A 21,409-nucleotide genomic window follows, 5' to 3' on the forward strand; every position below is an offset into this window, starting at 1 on the left:
ACTGGATGCTCTCAGGACACTCGACTTGCATCTTGTTGGCCTGGCATTGAGTGGCCTTATTTTGGCATATAATGGCTGCTGTGCCACAACAACAACAGCAGCAGCACCTCAACATTATGGGTCTCAGACAATGGGCACAAAGGGCCATTTACTTGCCTTTGAGCCTCGTGCAGCGAGGCCTTCACCCACTTCACCTTAGTGCAGTTCACTTCACTGGGGCAGCCTCAGATGCATGCAGGCGGTGGGTTGTAGCTGCTGCATGCAACCAACCCCATCTAAAGGAAGGTGGCCAGAAAGAAAAACGAAGGCCGTAATTCAGCTAAAATGCACTCAGCCAACCACCCCACCCAACTCCCTCACTGCCACATCCCCATCTGCGCTGAGCAGGACGCTTTGTTGCCAGCTCGGATCCATCCTACTGTTCTCATTGTTGATATTGTGGTTGGTCCTTGCACAGGAGATGGGGCAGGGACAGCGACGGGATCAGGTGTGGGGATAATTGGAAAGTAGGTTGCACATTTAGTTGCATTGTCAGAGCCTCTCTGCCACTCTGCCAGCACGCACGCATGCATCGACCCAGATGGCCATAAATCATCCATCCAGTGGCAACACTTTTCTTGCCGACAATTTGTCAGACGATTTGCAACATTAACAGGCCGTCTCGAGTCCACTCGATTCCATTCGATTCGATTCGAGTGGAGCCATTTGTTTAAGCCATATCGTAAATTAAGTTAATATTTTTCCGGTGGGGCGGGTCGTTGCTGGTGGAGCAGCCAAGTGGAAAGCCTGTGATATCAACGGGCGCTTTCGACAATTCAATTGAAAAACTGGCAAATACATTTGCCGATGGCCAAAACTAAAAGATTGTTGACAGCTCGTTACAGCAACAACAATGCGATGAGAGGCAGCAGCAGCAGCAGAGGAAGCAGGGCAAGCAGAGGAAGCAGAGGAAGCAGGGCAAGCAGGGCAAGCAGGGCAGGACTCTGGGCAATGAAAACTATGCAAATGACATGCAATGGCTGGGAAAACTTTGAAAAGCCAGGCAGCCCGAGCAGCCGGAACTTGGAGCAAGATTGGAGGGATTGAGAGGCTGCTGCAGGGATAACTGAATGGAGCATAAAGAGAGAGGGTGCAGGGAGAGCTGCTCTGTATATTCGAATCCGAATGCAGCGCACAGGCAAGTATGTGTATGTTTATCAAGTTTTCCTTTCTGGGGGTGGGGGATGGCATTATGCAAAGTTGAGCGATTTGGGATTGCTTTAATAGATAAGCAATATGGTGAGGCTGTGTCTGGGGTGGCGGGGGGTACGGCACAAATTGGGATAAACAGATATATTGTATGCACATACATATTCGGATAAACAGAACAAATTAGAATGCCAGAGACTAGAAGACTAGACCGCAAGGATCATCAGTTGCAGCGTAAATTCTGATACAAAATTATCATGATTATCCCATGGTACCCATGAAATATATCTGCATATATTTCCTAGCACTTGCTTGACATCTTCTCTGTACATGATATTTAACATAGTATTCATATTTAAAGTCCTGCCTGGGCCACTCTGCCGTTGGAGCTACTTCAGCCAGCACCCCTCAGCCCGCTCCAGTGCAAACTTTAATCATAAAACAAGAAGAAACCACAAAACAGTTCCCAACACTTTCAGGAACTTGAGGACAGGACGGAGAATACTTCTCTGGACATTCTCTGCCACTCTTCTATGCATTAATTTCTACCTTTTATAATGCAAAAATGAAAGAAATAAGGTGCACTTACCTCGCTGCACCCCCCACCTACCCCCTCTGAGTGCAACCAAAAACGATGGGCGACGGTGGAGAGGGGGGAAGAGCATAAAGCAAAGCAAATTCCAAGCATGCCATAGCGATGGGAGAGCGACTACGTCGAGGACTGGCACTCGACGAGGACGACCATGACGAGGACGAAGTCAAGAGCAGAGTCCCAAAAAAAAGAAAAACAAGAACTAAAAAATGGCGAATTTTTTGTTTGTTCAAATTCTTCGTCTTCTTCTTCTTCATTTTTGCTCGGAGAAAAACAAAGACCGAGCACAGCACAGGCTGCAGTCTCCCCGCCCAATCCACCCTTGGACTTGGATGGCAGAACCTTTTGTTTAAAGTTGCTTTGGAATATGCCCCCCCTCTAATTGTGGAAATGAGCGAGCGTGGATTACTTTGCTTTTGCTTACAGTTGCTTATAAAATGGAGTGCCCGGGCAGCGTACTACCCAGCAGCACTGTATGCGCACACAGCACAACAATTGCCATTGCACTTGAGCAGCGAGCAGCTAGCAGAGAGCAGAGAGCAGCGAGCAGTACGTTTAGTTTAGTTTAGTTTACTTTATTATTGCAAGCTTTTTCCTGCTCTTGCTCTGGCTGCTTTCTCTGTGCTTGCTTTCACTCCCAGTCTTCGCCTCCCCATCCGCTGTAAGGGCTGACAGCTTTGCTTTTGGCTTTTTCACTTTACTTCACATTTTTGTAGTTTTCGTTTCATTGTTGTTCGTCTTTTGCCCTCTTCATCTCTCTAGTGGCGACTGAGCAGTTTTCCCTGCAAGAGCTAAACAAATTTTTTGATTGCAGCAGAGCACAGCGGAGGAGAGTGAATAGGGACAGGACAGTACAGGACAAAAGCTAGTGTAGAGGAGAGCTTAAAATTCATTCCAAATTATCAGCTAATGAGATCAAAATACCTCAAGGCAGCCCATTCGTCTTCGTCTCTCATCTTCGCTGGCAAATTGGATGCGACAACATGGCTGCACTGCTCCATGTAAATACTTCTGTGAGAGCCGAGCTGAAGTATGCGCACTTGTGCCGGTGCTTCGACGGGGATATGCTGAATGGATATGGAAATTGAATATGCCGTCGAGTGTATTTGCAATCATAACAAACGCACGACACGCTCCCTAAGCCAATTCTGCCCAAGAAATGCAATTGGAAATTCGAAAAGCCATTCTCCTCCATTCGCAGACTGGCACACACAACTGTGGAAATTAGTTTCGAGCCATTCGATAAGTGCAAGTGAATTTAGATTTAATAAACTCTTTAAAAATAGTCCACTTTAAGTACTCGGAGTAGTCCTCAGCACTGAGTCCTGAGAGGGAGTTGCTAACGAAATAAATTGCTGTATCAGCTGCTGCAACTATGACAGGTTGCTTGCCACATCCACAGCCAGCAGAGTACAGGACTCGGATAGGGGTGAGCAGCAGTAATGCCACATTACGTACACGCCAGCGCGGCCACAGAAACTCACGCTGTGTGTGTGCGGTCTTGTTTGACTGCCACCAGGTGGCTGCTGTAGCTACTTCCCCGGCTCCTACCGCTGCCCCCACTGCTGCTGTTCAAGTTAATATTTTCTGCACTTGGCTGCATAATTTATGCTGCGTTTGCCATGAATGCGTACCGAGCACAAATCTCAGCAGGCAGACACGGGAGTGCTCATGACTCACATGGCTGCACTCGTCCCTCATCCACACTGCGCACACTGCCCTAATATTAGGCTCCGTTTCACTGGTCATCCACTGTCTCCACTGGTGACTCCCCTGCCGCCGCCGCATATGCAGATCCCCAATCGCCTGTTCAAATAAGAGCAGCAATCTACGCGGAGTCTAATTAGAAAAGGAGCCTAGCCTAGCCTAGCCTTGTTCTTTCTTTTTTTTTTATCATTAAATGTGCCGAAAACCCAACAGAAATCTAGCTGGAATTGTGGCAATTAGTGGAGAATGAGGCGGCAGGGAGGACCGGTACCGGGACCTGCCACTCGGAGTGGGACAAAAGTTTTCCCCTCCGTCTTGCGCCTGGGAAAACAAGGGAAACAGAGGGCGAAGCGCACGAACGCACGAATAATTAACAAAATTTGCACTCTATCGCAGGATGCAGAACGCAGGACGCGCAGGCAGACCAGCCAGGGCAAAACTTTAACGAGCATACGCGATGGTCCTTAGTCCTTAGTCCTGCCACAACGTCTGCTACTGCTACAGCTACAGCTACAGCTTTTGCCTCCGTTGCACGAATTTTTGTTTTTTTTTTTTTTGCTTTCTTTTCTTCTATGCTGGCTGCTGGCTGCTGCCGCTGCCTTCTCTGTTTATTTTTGCCGCTTGGCATATGACGGAAGCTGATTTGAGGCAAACACAGTAACACATTTAGCTGGCAAACATGTTGGTGGCTGAGACTGGGACTGGGACTGCCACTGCCACTGCCACTGCGACTGGGTAACGGAAGCCGGGGAAAAACCTAGCATCGGGCATGGCTTGGAAATCGGAAAATAACTGAAACTGTCAACGTGAAGGGAAGGGGAAAAGGCAGGAAAGCTGCAACGGCAACGGCAACAGCAACGGCAACAGCAACGGGAAATGCTGAAGCAGGCAAAAGGCGCAAAATCAACAGCGCGCGTTCAGGCTTATGCCTCTATAAAAGTACGAGTACGAGCATGTGGATGTGTGTGTGTGTGTGTATGTGTGTGTTTAAGTGTGTGGAAGTCGTTGGTGCTGTTGTTATGTGGGCATTGGTGTGTGCATCAGCAGGAGTAGCAGCAGCAGCAGCAGCAGCAGCTTGGCAACTAAAATGCAATTAAGCCAAGCTGAAACAAGACTTTTTGCTGCCTTAAACCTCAGGCTTAGACCGCTTTCCCCCGCTCTCTCTCTCTCTCTCTCTCTCTCTCTCACTAACAAACACATGCGAGCAGCTCTGCCGCATTACTAAGCACTTTTTGCAATTATTCACATTTTCCTTTTAATTGGAATTTAAAGTGCTGCACCATGAAAGTGCAAGCAAAAGTCTGGGATTCTCCACATTCTCCGCTACTTCGCATACTCCGCTCCTATTCCTATATTCCTTCCTATCCTTTAGCCTTCTGAGCACCTGCTGGGGAATTCCCTTTGACAGCTGCGATTCTCTTACTCTTCTATACGCTTTTGCCATCGAATATTTGACTCATATGTATAATCGTCTTTTGCTAACAAAATAAATGGAATAAATGGGATTAATTATTCACATACGATTCGTGCAGCAAAGTTATTTAATGTTGCATGCTGTGCTCATTTGATGGACATTTAATTTGCATTTACAAGTCCTTTAATTACGCATCATTTTGCTGGAATTTCATAAAATTACATTGCAATTATTTATCGACAAGCCCCAGTGGGCACAGTGGCCTGTGACTTGACAGTTGCAGTTTCAATTGTATAATTATTCAGATTATTCAGATTGTAAGCCTTAATCTTATCTTAACTTAATGCCAGAACAAATAATGATTAAATAAAATGAATATATTAATAGCGACATATTTGTGTATATTCAAACTAAAAAACTAAAAAAGAAACATTGTTATTTTTTTTGGAATAATATTTCGATTTGCATGTGCCACAAAAAATGCCACAATTTGTTGCGCATTTCGCCGGGAGCAGGTGGCATGGCAGGTTTTAATAATGTAAAGTGTTTGCTTTGCATATAAATATTTGTGTGAATATATTCGGACTTGCAAAGGATTAATATAAATATATATATATATATATATATAAACACATTGTGGGGGGGGGAGTGCAGAGTTCACTGCCTGCGGGGTGTACAAGAGTATATAAATTACATCGTTGTGGTCAGAACGGACTGGACGAGCTGTCTGCAGTTTAATTAATGTGAAAGTTAGACAATTCCATTAAAATGCTCAATTAATGCCCAATGCGACCTGAGGTATTAATGAATTTTAACATATATTTACGAACTTACCTCACGAATGTTGACGGGGAGAACGCGGAGAGCAGCAGCAGAAATTTGCATTTTAATGATTGAATGATTTTCAATTGAATTTAATTGCGATTCGTTTCAGTTGATGTAACCTTTTTTTGCTTGTTCAACTGCAGTGTAATGTCATTTGAATCATTTTCAGTGAGTGCATTTGCTAACTTTTTGTGTTCCTTCACGTTTATTACTGCCATGTGTCCATGTTTGTCTGCATGCGGATACGGATGCGGTGCAGCAAGGTCAGCGCAAATGACGCTCATATTTTTTCGTAATTGTAAATGTAATTGCTAGGTGTTGAGCAGGCATTCGCATAAATAATGCATTAACCAACGGCACAGCATGGGGAAAAGCCCCCCCAGTTGCAAGCTCAACATGGTCCACAAATTATGCAAATTACCTTTTTGGCAGGGAACGTTTTAAAGAGCCGCCAGTACTTTGAATATATATAATTATAATTATAATTATGCGACGTGTACTGTGTCATTCCCGTGCTTTTCTGGCGCTTCATGTAGCCTAGCCCTGGAGATATGTAGGATCAATTTCCAGTTAAAACTGTCACAGTCACAGCTACGGATTGCAGATTGATGCTTCTCGATTTAAGTCACTTTTTGACACTTTGTACTGCTGATTGTTGCTAGATTGCTGCATGCTAGATACTCCTTTCTGGCTGGCTGGCTGGTTGGTTTTCCTTTGCTTCGGATGCGGCTGGACTGTTGATTTTCGTTGCCAAAAACGAATTTTTGTAACTGCTGCTGCTGGGTTACAGCATACAAGACACACACTGGACGCAATGATTTCAACTTGTGAGCAGCAAAATGCGTTGCGGGGGTTTTTATACCGCCGTCCGCACCATCCCGAACGATGAATTTTCCGGGTGGGGATATGCAAAAAGAATAGAAGCGCAAGACGCACGGAACGGAATGGCTCGGCAGAGCAAAGCAGAGCAGAGAAGAGCAGTGCAGAGAAGAGCGGTACGGTGCGGAGCGTTGTGGAGCGGAGCGGAGCAGCCTTCGAGCACTTACACAGATGCAGAGATAAGCCCTCAGAGTGACGGTTGGTTGCCTGCTCCCACACACAGCTAGAGGCGGACGTCAGCAGCAACAGCAGCAACAGCCACAGCAGCAGCAGCAGCAGCAGCATCCAACCTTGCCGAGAGGGGAACATGCATCGGCTGACCTGCGCACCGACTGTGCTGTCCCAAAAAGCTTCTCCCAAAAGCTCAGCTCGTTCTTCGTCGTGTTTTTGGCCTTCGGCCGACGTTCATTTTCTGCGGAGTTCATTTCTGCCGAGCGAGCTTCTTGGCATTTCCCCTCCAGGCTGCCGCCGCTGTCGCTGCTGCTGCTGTCGCTGCTGCTGCCACTGCTGGGGGGTGGATGGTGGGCGATGGTGTTTCTGGGCGGCTGTGCGGGTTTTTCTGTCGGCGGATCCCGTTTTGTTTCGTTTCGTTTCGTTTTGGCCGCTGCTTCAATGCAGTGCAGTTATTATTATGCGCCGGCTTTGTCTCCTGCTCTCGCTCTCGCTCTGACTCTAATTTACAGTTTCATTTAGTCGGGGTCGGACTATAAATAGTCGGCACTCATTTGCCGCCAGACGTGGCACTACCATCGCGGGGCTGGCTTTCCATTTCGCAGACACGCGTGCCGTGCCCCCGATTCCTGAGTCCCGATTCCCGACCCCCAGAAACCCTCACACTTGCCACCTGGCCACCACAGCCAACAGCCATCAAATCAAACACGAAAATCAAATTTGTTAACAGCGTTCAAGTGGCACAAAACATACAAAACGGCGAGCAGAAAATGGGTAGGCGGGGCTCAGGATTTTCCTACCTGACATAAATTGTTGCTGTTGCTGTTGCTGTTTGTTGCTGCTGCCATTAAAATAAACCGCTAAACGGGCAATATTTCGGCACGCTCCGGGCCAAGTCGAGTGCCTCGCCAGCTTCTTTGCATACGAAAGGCCAAGAAATCGTTGGAAAAAGTCACCTGGGGGATGGGCTGCCTGCAGTGTGGACAGGGGCTGGGGGTGTTGTCGCAGCAAGCAACCACTCGATAAGCGATAAGCGACCGGAAATGGCTGTTTGCTGGCAAATTGGTTGCACGGCTGGCTCGCAACAAAAGCGTATACAATTTTTGCACTTAGCCCCGTCCTCGTCCTGGCACTCACACTCGCATTTTGTATTTTGTATTTTGTATTTTGTATTTTTGTATTTTGCCAACTTGCCACATTCAATTAGCCACGAAAGCGGCACAAAGCCGCACAGTTGCCCTGCCATTCGTTGGCAGTGGCTGCAGCCATAAAGCGGTGATTTCTAATTTCGATCTGTCAAACGCAAAGACCCAAGATCGATGGCAACCGATAAAAAAGTATAGAAAAAGGGGCAGAATGGAGAATGGAGAGAGAAGGGGGAAACCCTCCCCCCCAGTTACAGTTACAGGAAATCGGGAAAAATCTCCTGTGTGTTTGTGTGTGTGTTTGTGTGCCTCGAAATCATTTACAATTCATGTGGAAAATGTTCGTCTAGCGCATTGTGCAGGAATTTATGTTTAAATAAAAGGCAGGCAGAAGGGCTGGCAATCTGACGGCCGGCAAAGAACTGACCTGAACAGAACCTAATTCGGTTTTTGTATTAACTGGAAATACGTGCAGCACTCAGGAAAAAAAATGCAGCAACCATTGGTGAGCAGGTCCTCCGGCTGCTGCTGCTGCTGCTACTGCTGCTCCAGCTCCTGCCGATGATGAGTTGGGAAATTCGAGCAAGTGAGCCATAGAATGGCCAACCACAGTTAGGACCAGCCAGCCTAGATGCTCTGACCATTAGACATAAGCTGCAATAACCATCTGATGAGATGAAAGCAACGCCAATGCGATGAGCGCAAACAAAGCAAACGATGAAGGTGAGAATGGGCGGATGCGTAGGAACGAAATAATTGAAGAAGTTTCGAGTAAGATATATAAGGTAATGGCTATCCAGTCCACACCTGGACTGGACCTTCGCCTAAGCATGCCCATATTTTGGGTTAATCAACACCCAAGCTCATCGACTCGGTAATCGGTTGAATAAGTCTCACCAGCAATTAGCCACGGCCCAACTTCGTGTGTCCCTCTGGGGGCTATCGCTGGGATCCATCATAAAATCGCAAATTCAATTTGTTTGACACAATCTAAACCAATATTTTAGCAAAGAGCAGGACAGGACAGGGCAGGGCACGGCAGGGCAGGAGCAGGAGCAGATCCCCAAAAGCCCCATGTTCGTGGAGGAATGGAGGAATGTGATGGAGAAACTCTGGCGGCATCGGCAAATTATGACCACAAAAATAAACGAGTTACGCAAAAAGGCAGAAACTGTGCAATGTGCACTATGTTCCAGCCAGTGCTGCACTGGCTTTGGCATGGCTTCTACTCCTCCTCCTCCGCCTTCTGGGTTGTTGCCACTCGCCTCTCTGGCATGGCCGTTGCATGCTCCTCCTCGTGCTCAAAGCTATGCCATGGCCTGACAGCAGAAAACCAAAAATTTTGATTTATAGCCAGGGCATAAACTGCATTTGACGCGCTTGTCTCTCTCTCACTCTCTCTCTATCGCTCGCTCGCTTGCTTGCTTGCTCGCTCTCTTTCTCTATCGGTGTGTGTGTGTGTGTGCGTGAGAGAGCGAGCGAAGAACATGACATGGAACGGTGCATGATATGGCTACATATATAATCAAATAGTAGCAACAAATGTGAGGATACTCCCGGCTCGTCCAGCCATGTGAACGGTGACATGGCAGGCACGATATTGCAGTGAGAATGCCATTTTTCCTATGGATTTTTATCGAGTGTGTTTGTGTGTGCTTGTGTGTGTGTGTGTGTTTGCTTGTGCGGAAGTGCCAACGCAATATTGTGAATCTCCCACACTCACACACCCAACACCCACCCACCCACACACACATTTATTCTGTGTGTCTATGGCTCACATATGGAGCTCTCCCGCTATAATGATGATTAAGCATTGTAATGAAATTGCAAATTGGTGCCGCACGTCCCCTCCCCCCCATCCAAGAAGCGGAAAGGGGCGAGAAAACTGAGGCGTAGAGCGTTGATTTCCAGGATTTCATGGCCAAAAGGGCGTGCTGCCACTCTATAAGGAATGTGTTTCGGGTGGTGGGGTGGGGGGGTAGGTAATTGTAATTGCGTTGTTGTGGAGTGCCAATAGCGAAATAAAGCCACTAATAAGCCAAATGACGTGCATTTGTCATTAACTTGCGCTCAGATCTTTATGCCCCATCCAGTTGCAAAGTCATTATGGGTCTGAGAGAGTTTGGTCTGACGCTTAACCAGCGGCTTACATTTAGTTTTGGGGATAAGGCTCTTAATTTAATTGGCACAAGCATCAAGGAACACATCAACTGACCACAGCTTGGGGATTCCACACAGCAGGCAAACTTTAATCAAATAAATTCTATATAAATAATAGGATATTCATGGAGGTAGAAGATATTATTTAATGCACGATTCCTAAGCTAAATAAATCTGTTTTCATATATGAAACCGATCTGTTGTCATTTCAAATTAATTTCCCAAACACACACAATAAAGAATCTCATTTAATTTGTCGGGAAACCATAGCCACCACCCAAAACGCACCCACCCGCAGTACTCCACTGCTGACATTCCTTTTTTAATATTTTAAAAATAATTTTGACAAAAAGCAGTAATAATAATAATAACAGGAAGAAGCCGCCAGGACAATGGCTGAATAATGATATTGTGCGAGGGAGGAGTACCTAGGGGGGTACGTAGTACGGGCCAGGTCAGGCCGAGTAAATGCAAACAAACCTGTCGAAAAAAGCCAACAAAAATGTTACATAATCAAAATAATGACTCTGAAAGGGGGGTGGGGGTTGGGGGTTGGGGGTTGGGTTTGATTCAAAGCTACGAAATAGCAAAAGAATAAATAAAAGCAATGACAAGAGTAAATTTTAAAATTCCAACAATGCCATGCCGAGGTCTGAGAGCTGAGCGCCCGTTTCAGGCTAATCTCTCAAGTGGCAAATGCATTCAAATGAATGTCGTGAATATTGAGGAGCATTCTGAGGCTGCGGCAGGGGGCAGGGGCACAGCCCAGATGAGGCAAGGTGAACTAGAGAAGCTGCTGATGCAGCAAGGACAGCCATTTTCAATGGCAACAGACGGCATAGTAGTTGGGGCCGCTTCACTCGCTAGCGGGGCTTAGCACATGCACTTGAAATGTAATATCACCGTCGCAGTCGTCGTCACCGTCAACATCGCTGCCGTGCCCATCGACTTAGCTGCATTTTATTATAGAATACTTTGCAGCCGCCTCCGTGTGGCCAAGCCCCCGCCACCCTCGCCTGGTAGCAGCCAGCACAATAATCCCTCATATTTATTTTTGCAAAATTATTTGCTTTGTCTGATTGCGGATTTGCAGCTGCAACGTTTGCACAGTTACTTTGCCAGCAGCAGGAGCAGCAGCAGGAGCAGCAGCAGCAGCCACAGAAGGGAAGAGCCACTGTGCCATCCATAGGGGTCTTCTCCGACAGTCCACAGATTCGGTTCGTAGCAATGAATGAAAGTTCTTTACTGGGCGCAGGCTCGGGCTCGGGCTCGGGCACAAGCTCAGGCCTGTGCAGGGCACTCATTTAATATGAAAGCAAATTGCATAAAATCACACCTGCAAGCCAACTTAGCACCCCCATCCTCACGGCCACTTCCCCGTCTGATGCCGATGCCGTTGCCGTTGCCTGGCAGCCAATCCCTGGCGCTTAGCAGCAAGCAGAGCGAACAGGACATGAGTCCGAGTACAAGTACGAGTAGCAGTCGCAGTCGCAGACGGAGTCGGAGGACACTCAGAGAGTTGTGGCCGTGCAAATATCGACTGCACTGCATGGCTGCGATGCAAACAACATGCTGCCCATCTAGCGATGTCCCAGTGATGTCCCCATGTCCCCTGTCTGGCACTACCATCCCTCTCTCTCTCTCTCCCTCTCTCCCTGCCGGCATGACAGTTGTAAAAACACGTTTATGGCCGCAGCCCTTCCCTGGCTGTGTCTCTGGCAGTGTGTCCACATCTTGACTGCATGCCAAAAATACTGCCAGAGCCTCCACCGAACCGAGCTGAATGGAGGCTGCATGCACTTCGCTGTCACCCAGCGATTACGAGGCGGACAGGAAAGTGCGGACCAAGTGTGGGCTGCTTCAGAGCCTGGCAGCCGCAAGTTTATGATGTTGAACACACACACACACACATAGAGAGAGAGAGCTGGAGGTGGAGGTGGAGGGACACATACATAAAGTCGCGTAATGGCCCAGTTACTAATTTTGTAGACATGTAAAAGTTGCATCTTCCGTCCAGGAAGTGCAATAAAATGTTTACCAAACTCCAACTGAGGGGGCGGGCCCTATTGTTATTTGGGGCTATCATGATGAGAGCAGTTGCCATTAAAGTCAAATGATCCCAGAGTCCATGTTTGGCGACAATTATTAATTAATGATAATAATTATTAGATCTGGTACCTCGGATTTCCAAATCTGGATTTTAGCTATCAAAAATGGCATTTAAATAATTTAAAACTAAATACAGGCCCACTTGAGAATAGTTGCAGAATGCATTATTTTGCCATTAAATGTTGACTTCCAGCTCTTTTTTTATGTGAGTAGAAAGCATCAAGGTCATCTTAGATACATGTCATCGAAGGATGACAGGTCTAATATTTCTAGTCTCTAGTATAGCATATTTAATGCGGCTGAATAGATATTATCTTAGATGCTTATTTGGCAGCAGCATTCCCTAAGTACAGATCCAATTTCAGATTTATTTTAGAGTTTAGACGCCAGGCCTTTATCGGAGAGTCCAATCTAAACTTTCTTCTTCGCTTCAGAAGTGCAGAAGACAGTAGCCTGCCCTGTCACAGCTCTCTGGGCAGTGCGTGGGCAATGCATGCGCTTAGGCGTTGGCCTTTCGTTAGCCCCCCCCCCCCACCCACAGTGCTTATGTAGCTGTCAGGGCCACGCCTTGTCGCAGTTGGCACTGTGCAAAACGCCCACGTTGCAGTGGCATCTTCTGTGGCTGTTGCTGCTGCCGTTGCTGTTGTCAGCGCTTCGATTTTGCAGTTGTAGACAATAAATTTGTGCCCGCTCATTGTCAACTAAAATCAAAAACATAATTCAGAGATACGCAGACACACGCACACACACGCAGAGCGATGCGAGCAGAGACCGCAATGTTATGCAATATGTCTGGTTGTATGCGTGTGTCTGTGCATCGGTACTTGGCATGAAATTAACACAAATGCCAAAACAGCAGCAGCAGCAGCAGCCAGTAGGCGTGGCTGGTTGTGCAAAGCGAGTGTACATACATCCAGGCAGGACAGGACTGCAGGCTGGACTGCCACGGGCTCCTGCACCACTGTTTGAGCTTGCATTTAATGCGTTTGCAGGACCACAAATCGGCCAATCCATCTAAGCAGGCAGCAGACACACGACACCCATCCCAACCCATTCTCGGGCACAGCCACACGATGCACACTCCCGCCCCCACCCCCCATCCGCACATGCAAATGACTTCCGGCATTGGGGGTACGTTGTGTTTGTTTAAAGCAAATAGCAAATAACCCGATCCAACATGGCAACCTTTAAATATTCGAAGACCCACACTTTGGCAACACACAAACCCAGCCACCCAGCCACCCAGCCACCCAGCCACCCACTCTGCTTGGCCACCTAACGACCCACATGACAACCACTAATCTGCACTTGTATGGGACATTATTTGGACATTTGTAATTTCCGGTCGATGCCGTTTTTATGACCCCTCTCAAAACGCATAAAAGAAAATTTGCAACAATAGGGCTTGGCTTACAACAATAAGCCCGAAACGCACTGACTGCTGACCGGAAAAGGAACAGAGGAAGGGTTCGGTTCGGTTCGGCTCGAGCTGGAGCTGGAGCTGGAGCTCGTGTGTGTCAGCCATTTGGGTCCCACAAAAGGTTAACACTTCAGCTCGTTCACTATTAAAGGGCGGAGCGGGGGATCATCTCCTACTCCTAGAATGGAGCTCATTGGGCGTGGGGAGGGTGGGATGGTATGGTATGGAATACTCCTGTGCTGGCAGCAATTCGATTCTGTTTACGAGCTCGCATAAAAAGCCAAGTTTTATTCCGAGCGGCACCGAGTCAATGCCAAAATGTGTCGCCGTCTAATGAGGCCCATAGAAAAAAAAGGGGTTGACAGGCGCACGAGCAGGGGCACGAGCTCGGTCAGGGGTATATCCTAAGCAAATATACTGGAAAATTGAAGGCAAGGCACACACACATTTGCTTAGCTTGGGAAAATGTTTGGCTTATTGCCTTATTAAGTTCATGAAACTGTCAAGTACTTAAAGGCAAACGGCAAAATGCTTATGAAAATTATTGCCAGCACTAGCCAGCCAGCCAGCCAGCCAGCCAGCACACACGTGTGTCCTAAAGGTGTAATTCTGTGAGTGTGTGTGTGTGGCTGCAAAGCAATTATCCAAATTGCACCTTAAATTGAACCTCTCTGCTACCCTGGAGGCATTTTCGGTCGCATGCTTCCAACAGATTTCCATTAAAAACGAAATTTAAACTCACAAGTTTCGTGCAATTTTAGGAGCCAAAAATAAGGGTGTATAAGGGTGCTACTTATACGAGTATGTGGGTATGTATGTATGTACGTATGTACTTTGTGCTTAGTATCTGTAAAGGTAGAATAATTCGTTTATGTTCGAGAGCAATGGACACAGATAGAAGCAACAAATGCGTCCTTTTAATTCTCTGTGATTCAAGATCTTTAAACATAAATGAGAAGAGAGCAAGTTAAGCACAGCTAAACTTAAATAAACAACATAGATAACTAGAGCAGATGAAGCTGCTTGGGATATTTCTGCATACCAATTGTAGCTCTAAGCAATAAATGTGAGAAACCACCAAGAATAAATCCCTGTTTATTATTTCAAGTGTCAATGAAACTCGCTGTGTATTCCACTCCATCACATGAAGTTCTTGTGCTCATTTCAGTGAACATCGAAATAAATGAACAACTTAATTGGTGGCCCGCCCGTATATCGGAGTTCGGCTTCATCCGGAAGATTGTTGGGAAGACCACAAGACAAGAGACCCTTTTTTGTGAGGTCAAAGGTGTAAAGGGCAAACAGCATTTGAGTGCGCTTGCTTCATTTGGCCCAGGTGGAAAAGTCAATACTGCGGCTGTTGTTGGAAAATATTAACTGTCTCTGGTTGCAGGTCCAGGATCTGGTGCGGTCGGTCTCGCCCAGCCAGCCCGGTATCTGGATAAAGGTAAACCTCAACTATTTGCATACAATTTGTAGAAAATAGAAAATAATCAAAGCAATGTGCAACTAGCCGTGAAGAAGGAGCCGAGTCCTGCCAGGCCACTGCCATGAGCATGCATTAGAGGAGCAGAGGGGCAGGCCGAGCCGGGCTGGGTCCGTGTCCGGGTCGGGTCAGGTCGGGATGTAGGAGCTACTTAGCAAACATCAACACCTGTTAAGAGTTACACTCGAGAACAAAGCTGCAAATTGGCTGGCCTGGCGGTAAGTGCAGCTGTAGCTAAGGGGCGACTCTCTCACCAGCAGCAGCAGCAGCAGCACCAGCAGCAGCAGCACCACCACCACAAAACCCAACAGCAGCAACAACAACTAATCAATTTAGCAGGAGGCAAGGAGAGAGAACGTGTACATGGAGAGGAGAGGGAGCTATGACGATGGAAATTTTGCTGACCGCAGGCAATGGCAATGTTCCGGACCATGACGATGCCTTGCTAATGGTAGCACGAATCAGGGGGGCAAGGGGGCAAGGCATGGCATGGCTCACGGAGAAGCGAAGGGCCCCTAAACTTCATTATGAGATTTGTGTAATTGTTAACCAATTTACCGTTACGTTTTGCATGCCACAAGCCACAGCAGCAACAGCAGCAGCAGCAGCAGCAGCAACAAATCCATTCATTCATTCCGACTGTGGCTGCCACACGCCCTTCAAGACGATAACACCCGTGATATATTGTCCAAATTATAATGCCGGAAATGTTATTAATGCAAAATGCTGCTCGATTTCGAGCGCTGTTGTTGCTTCTGCTATTGGGTTGGGTTGGGGCTGTGTTCGCATTGAGCGTACGGATTTCTGCTCTCATTTCGGGCTTCAAAGTGCCCAGATATAGCTATTTGTAATGAGGAATGAATCTGCAACTGCATCTATTGCCATGCACAGACATCACTCCCGTCTGCTGGTGGGTTGCAAGTGAACTAAATGCTCAAGCAAACAGAAAAACACAGTAGAAAATGCCAGCAAGTGGCAGGAGACTTTTATTGCAAAAATATTTGCAATATATAAAAAAAAAAAAGGTTTGCTAAACTTTTAAGAGTTTCCTTGAAATTAATAAATTTACCATGAATCTGCCATGATTTATTCTCTCATTTCTATCCCAAATTCAGTCATGAATAAAAATAATCAGAATCAGAATCGGATCAGGTAAATTCCAGCCACTGGGGAACACTTGGTTTATTTTTGAATTATTAATAGAAATATTTTTTTTACTCATATATCGATCCTGAATAATATTCATTGCCAGAATTCTCCACGTGGCTCTCCGCTCTTTCATTGCTCCACAGTTCTCCATCGTGCAGCAAGCAGCTTTAGCCTAATTAAAAATGCACAAATGCCGCCTGTCCTCTGCCGCTAGCCAAATGCAAAATATTTGCATTGTTCCATGGCCAAATGAGGATAGTGGGCGGCCGTGTCGGATGTGGCACAATTAGGATTGCCTGCTGTGCCTCGTCCCCACAATTCGGCTGGGTTGACCTTTAATTGTGCGCTGCTCGTGTGGGCGGGAACATTTTGGTGGGAGGGAAGCACTTTCGCTTATTGGAAAGGATGCAACCGGAGACGGCGACGGAGGCGGAGAGCCAGGGGCAGGGGCAGAGGGAGACGGCCGCGAGACGCAGCGAAGGTTTATTGATCGGCGGAATGCTTTTAAGACGCTCGCATAAAAACAATAATGATGCCACGGTGTGGTGTCGAACCGGGGGTGGGTGGCGTGGCAGAGGGAGAGGGAGAGGGGGGCAGGCAGCTGTACATAGAAATAAATATTTATATGGGCAACATCTATAAATTGAAAGGCAAAAGGGTTGCCCGCCCCGCCCCGCCCCGCGACACCTAAGTCAGGTGAGACAGGAAGGACTTATAAGCTTTGCCTTCTGCCCCACACAAAAACACACACACACGCAGAGTCGTCTGTCCGTAGAGGCAGGGGAGCAGCATTTGGACTTGGACATTTTTACGATGTGATTTCACATAACCACAACCGACGTGCAGACAAACCAGCGGGCAAAACGGAGCAAAGTAGCAAGCGGCAGTGGCAGAATCAGCAACAGAATGTGGCAGTGGCAGTGGCAGAGGCGGAGGCAGAGGCAACGGCAGTGGCAGACGACATAAGTTGCAGACGCGCTTTGGTGATAAACTTTGAAATTGCCGGAGAGACAGAGCCCCGAGGTGTGTGTGTGTGTGTGTAGTGGGGCGGGGGGAAGTACGAGAATTTATTACACTCCAGCGGCATCACAGATACAAACACACACAAAGAGAAAACACTACACACACACACACACACAAAGATACAAACGGATTCTAATAAGCAAAATGCGCTGCTGAGCCCCGCTAATGTCCTGCAACGGAATCAAACGGAAACGAACGGAATTATGGGGCATTACACACCCACCCACCCATCCAATCATTTCGCCTACTCCCCCCAGCCAACTGGCAACTGGCAGCCCTGGCAAACTCACAGGCCGCCTGTAACCTATACTTTTCACTTGATTTCAGCGCCAGGGCGGGCATGCATGACCCAAGTCATTAATTTTGAAGAAAGTCAGAGACATACTCGGAAAGGATTGTGATTGTGAGTGTTTGAGTGTTTGAGTGTGGCCATCGCATTTTTTGTGAGTGTCAGCATAACAAGGGGGAGGTGGCAACCCACCACCACCACCACGACCACGCTCCTGCCAGTGTCGCACTTGAGTTGATTTAATTCAATTCATGGACAGACAATGATTGCGTCAATTGCCGCATGTTTATCATTCGAGACAGCCAAACATTGTGGGGCATTGTCGTGGCCAGAATCCAAGCATGTACAGACGGGGGGAATGGAAGACTGGAAATGGAAATGGAATGGATACAGCCACAGCCAAGAGCGGAAATTGTGGAAATTGTATGTAAGCGTATTAGTATTAGTTTGGCAGTTGTGCCACTGCCACTGATTTCCTCTCCTGCTGCTGCGGCTGCTCTCCTTACTTGCTTCTTTACATACGAATGGCCATACTGTCGTGCCTCGTGCCCCCCCTGTCATACACAATTTGTGTCTTGGCAACGCTCCTGGCCTGGGCTGACCCGGCTGCCAATTAGGGGGTAGCAGGAGACCCACCGAAGGGCCAGCAGCGCGTATACATCACCCAAGGGTGCGATTCAGTACAGGTTTTCAATTACACATTATGACTGTTGCATGGTCTACCCAAAACTGCAGTAAAATTTCCAACAAACACACACACGCAGCCAGTGGAAATTGGATTTGCGACTGGTTGTTCTTGCCTTTCGGTTTTTCTTCTCCCTTTTTTTTTTTTGCATTTGCTGCCGCTTTTTATGTGGCCCGCACTCCCGCACCTTGTCCCGGCTCGTTGGCTTTTATGAACTTATAAACAAGAGCTCCAGTCTCAGCCCCAGCCCCAGCAGCAGCAACAACCCCCCCAATGCAACCCTTTTGGCATGTTGCTGCCACCTCCTGTGCTTATTATGTGGATTATTAGAGGGATTTACTTGCTGCCATGTACAAATTCATGTGCTCCAAGTCGGATTTCGGATTCCGTATGCCGTATTCCGGACTCTGGCTGCTGGCTGCCAGCTACCAGCTTCTGGCTTCTGGCTCCAGTCGCCAGGCTTCTTTGCTTGCGGATGCGGATGCTGTGTGTGTGTTTGTGTGTGTTTTTGGTGGCATCATTGACATAAATAAAAAGATTTCGAAAGGATTTGCCTGCGGGCAACCACACCACAACGCAACCAATCCAAGACAAACCCAAACCCAAAGCAAACCAAAACCCCCTTGTAAAAGTTGCTTCCTGTCCCGTAAAAATGTTTACCACATTCGAGGGTGTTGTCTCTGGTCCTGGTCCTGGTCCTGGTATGGCTGTGTGATTTACACACTCCAAGATCCAAGAGCTCAACCCAGTCAATGCCTATTTTGGCATTGCCATAAATTGATAACCAGCCTAATCACAGATGGCGGAGTAGCACCTCATCTGACTGACTCAGCCAGTTGGGCTCCGAGGTCTCCGATAAGCTAATTCCGTTGCCCGGCGTAAACAATGACGTGTGCTGGACTTTCACTTCATGTCGGCTGTTTCCCACACACACACACACACACACACTAGCAGCTGGCTGTGGCACTCTGGCCTTCGAACCGGACAATACCATGTCGTGCGCTTGAAGGGGGGAAATATCCCTTATCTCTCGCATCATCTGCATACAAACAATCAATTATAATTATCAGCATTTGAACAAATTTAACAACTCATGAGCTTGAAGAGTCTCTGCCGACTGTAAGCTGTGGAATATCATTCCAGGTACAGGTTTACCTACGGGTTTACAGGTCCCTACTACGAGTAAACATCGAGCATCGAGGAGTACTTTTGCAGCTATCCGCAATATGGGACATTTATATTGTCAGGCATACTTTGCATTTAAGCGAGAAATTCTCACTTATTTTGTGTATAATTCCACAAGAAAAAATATAAAAATAAACTAAAAATAAATAAATTACTTGGCATTTATTGCTAAGCATTTGAATTGATGCTTTACAGTCTTAAGTCGAACCCAATACCCTTTATTCCCCCTCCGGAACTTGCCTTCAGCGTAGGCAAATTTCATTGAGGAAACTAATCAGCCAGCTGTCTCGTCTACGAATGGTCTACGATGAAACAGATTAGTTCGCATGCTGTGTGGGGTAAGAGCTGAAGCCGCCTCAAGTTGTGGGCTAATTGAATCACATCAATTAGGTGCGAAATGCTGCAAAGATCAATTGCCATTCAGATAGCATTTATGTGCAATTTATTGAAAATTACAAAGCATCAGAGAAATTAATTAAACAATAATGAAATAACTATGTTTATTCAGGGACTACAATTATGGCCACTGCCCACTGCCAATCCCGATGACTGGCAGTCACGTGTCGTTGATGGAGTCTTGATTAAGTGAATTGAACTTAGAATTTAGTGGCACTCGATGGGTTTGTTCAAGTGTTGGTTCCGCCATGCCTGAGGACGCGCAGGCGTGAGTAGACAATGTCCCAGTCGAGGAAGGCGCCAACGAGGTGTCGCACATTGCGGTCCGTGTCGTCGTACCCCGTGCGGCCGTGTACCAGGCGCAGGTTGTTGAATGTGAGCACATCGCCGGGTGTGGTCTTGAAGCTGCATGCCTGTTCGTTGGCCAGGCGAACGAACAGGGCCATCGCCTCGTACCAGGGACGGACCTGATCCAGCGGCACACTGAAGTGGCTATCCCGCTGCGGAATGCTGTGGTTGATGCGCACATACCGACGACCCTCGGCGTCCAGGCTGCAACGGCAGAGGGGGAATAACAGAAGGAATACCAGGATTAAGCCGGAGTTCCGCCTGCCCAAAGGGGGATACTCACTTGATGACTGGGGCACGCCAGATGTTGTGGAACTCCAGCTCCCCGTCGCGGCCAATGTCCGCCCAATCGACGGGCGTCTGAGTGAGCACCCGGAACTGTTCCGGATACCGTTCGCGCATCAGATCCGCTACGTGGTAGGCGTCCGCCAGGAGATTCACACCGCCCGGCGAATCGGACTGCTCCAGCGTGTGCAGGAGCGTCACGCCGGGCTTGTACTCGAAGTACGGCATGTCCGTGTGCAGGGGCAGGGGCGCAGCCAGGTAGGCGTAGTTGCTGGCCCCCGGCTGGGCGCGCACGCTGAACTCCTCGCCGTAGGTGGTGCGACGCATGAAGCCCACGCGGTTGCACAGCCGCCGCAGCACGTCAAACTCGAGGGGCGCCTGCCTGACCAGCGCCACTCCGTACACTGCCAGATGGTGGAGCCACTGCAGGAGCGCCTCGTCGCTGGCCAGCAGTTCCTGGTACTGGAACTCGCGACGGATGTGCTCGAACTCCAAGCCGCTCCAGTGCCGCGGCTCGGGGCGGTAAAAGTCGCTCAGGTATCGCGTGCGGTTTGCCAGCGAGAAGTCGCGCTCCCGCAGCCAGGCGAAGGGATACTGGGAGGCGTGGCCGTCGGACCACTGGATGTACAGCATCTGCTGCTCCACATCCACGCTCTGCTGCTGCGCCCGCACACTCGTGTCCAGGTTGTTCCAGAGCTGGGGCAGGCGACTCAGCGTTTGGGGCAGGTAGCACTCGCCGCAGCGGCAATTGTCGCGCAGCCAGATGTCCGGGAACTGCATGTCCAGCTTGCCAGGACTCTTGACGATCACCATTCGCAGATGATCCTGCTGCAGGTGCAGCTCCGGCCTCGGCTGACGCCGTTCCAGGGCTCGGCTTAGTTGCGGCTCCTCCGCTTGAAACATTTCGCACACACAACCAACGGCGACGTCTTCTGCCAACGGAATGAGCTTGT

The 21,409-nt window shown here is 48.1% G+C and overlaps 1 protein-coding gene and 1 long non-coding RNA gene across 2 annotated transcripts; one reads left to right on the forward strand and one right to left on the reverse strand.

Moving 5' to 3' along the window:
• The first annotated feature begins 14,859 nt into the window (after positions 1–14,859).
• Positions 14,860–15,195, forward strand: LOC111081764. The gene is made up of 3 exons (XR_002608662.2): positions 14,860–14,946; positions 15,004–15,057; positions 15,124–15,195. It is a non-coding gene; the product is annotated as an uncharacterized LOC111081764 (long non-coding RNA).
• A 4,721-nt stretch (positions 15,196–19,916) lies between these two features.
• Positions 19,917–21,409, reverse strand: LOC111078299 (gamma-butyrobetaine dioxygenase). The gene is made up of 2 exons (XM_022372905.2): positions 20,455–21,409; positions 19,917–20,375 (listed from the first exon to the last, which is right to left on the reverse strand). Exons 1-2 carry the CDS (start codon positions 21,357–21,359, stop codon positions 20,054–20,056), a joined length of 1,227 nt encoding a protein of 408 aa, XP_022228597.2. The 5' UTR covers positions 21,360–21,409; the 3' UTR covers positions 19,917–20,053.

The sequence above is a fragment of the Drosophila obscura genome, unplaced genomic scaffold, assembly GCF_018151105.1.
Source record: "Drosophila obscura isolate BZ-5 IFL unplaced genomic scaffold, ASM1815110v1 contig_25, whole genome shotgun sequence".
NCBI lineage: Eukaryota > Metazoa > Arthropoda > Insecta > Diptera > Drosophilidae > Drosophila > Drosophila obscura.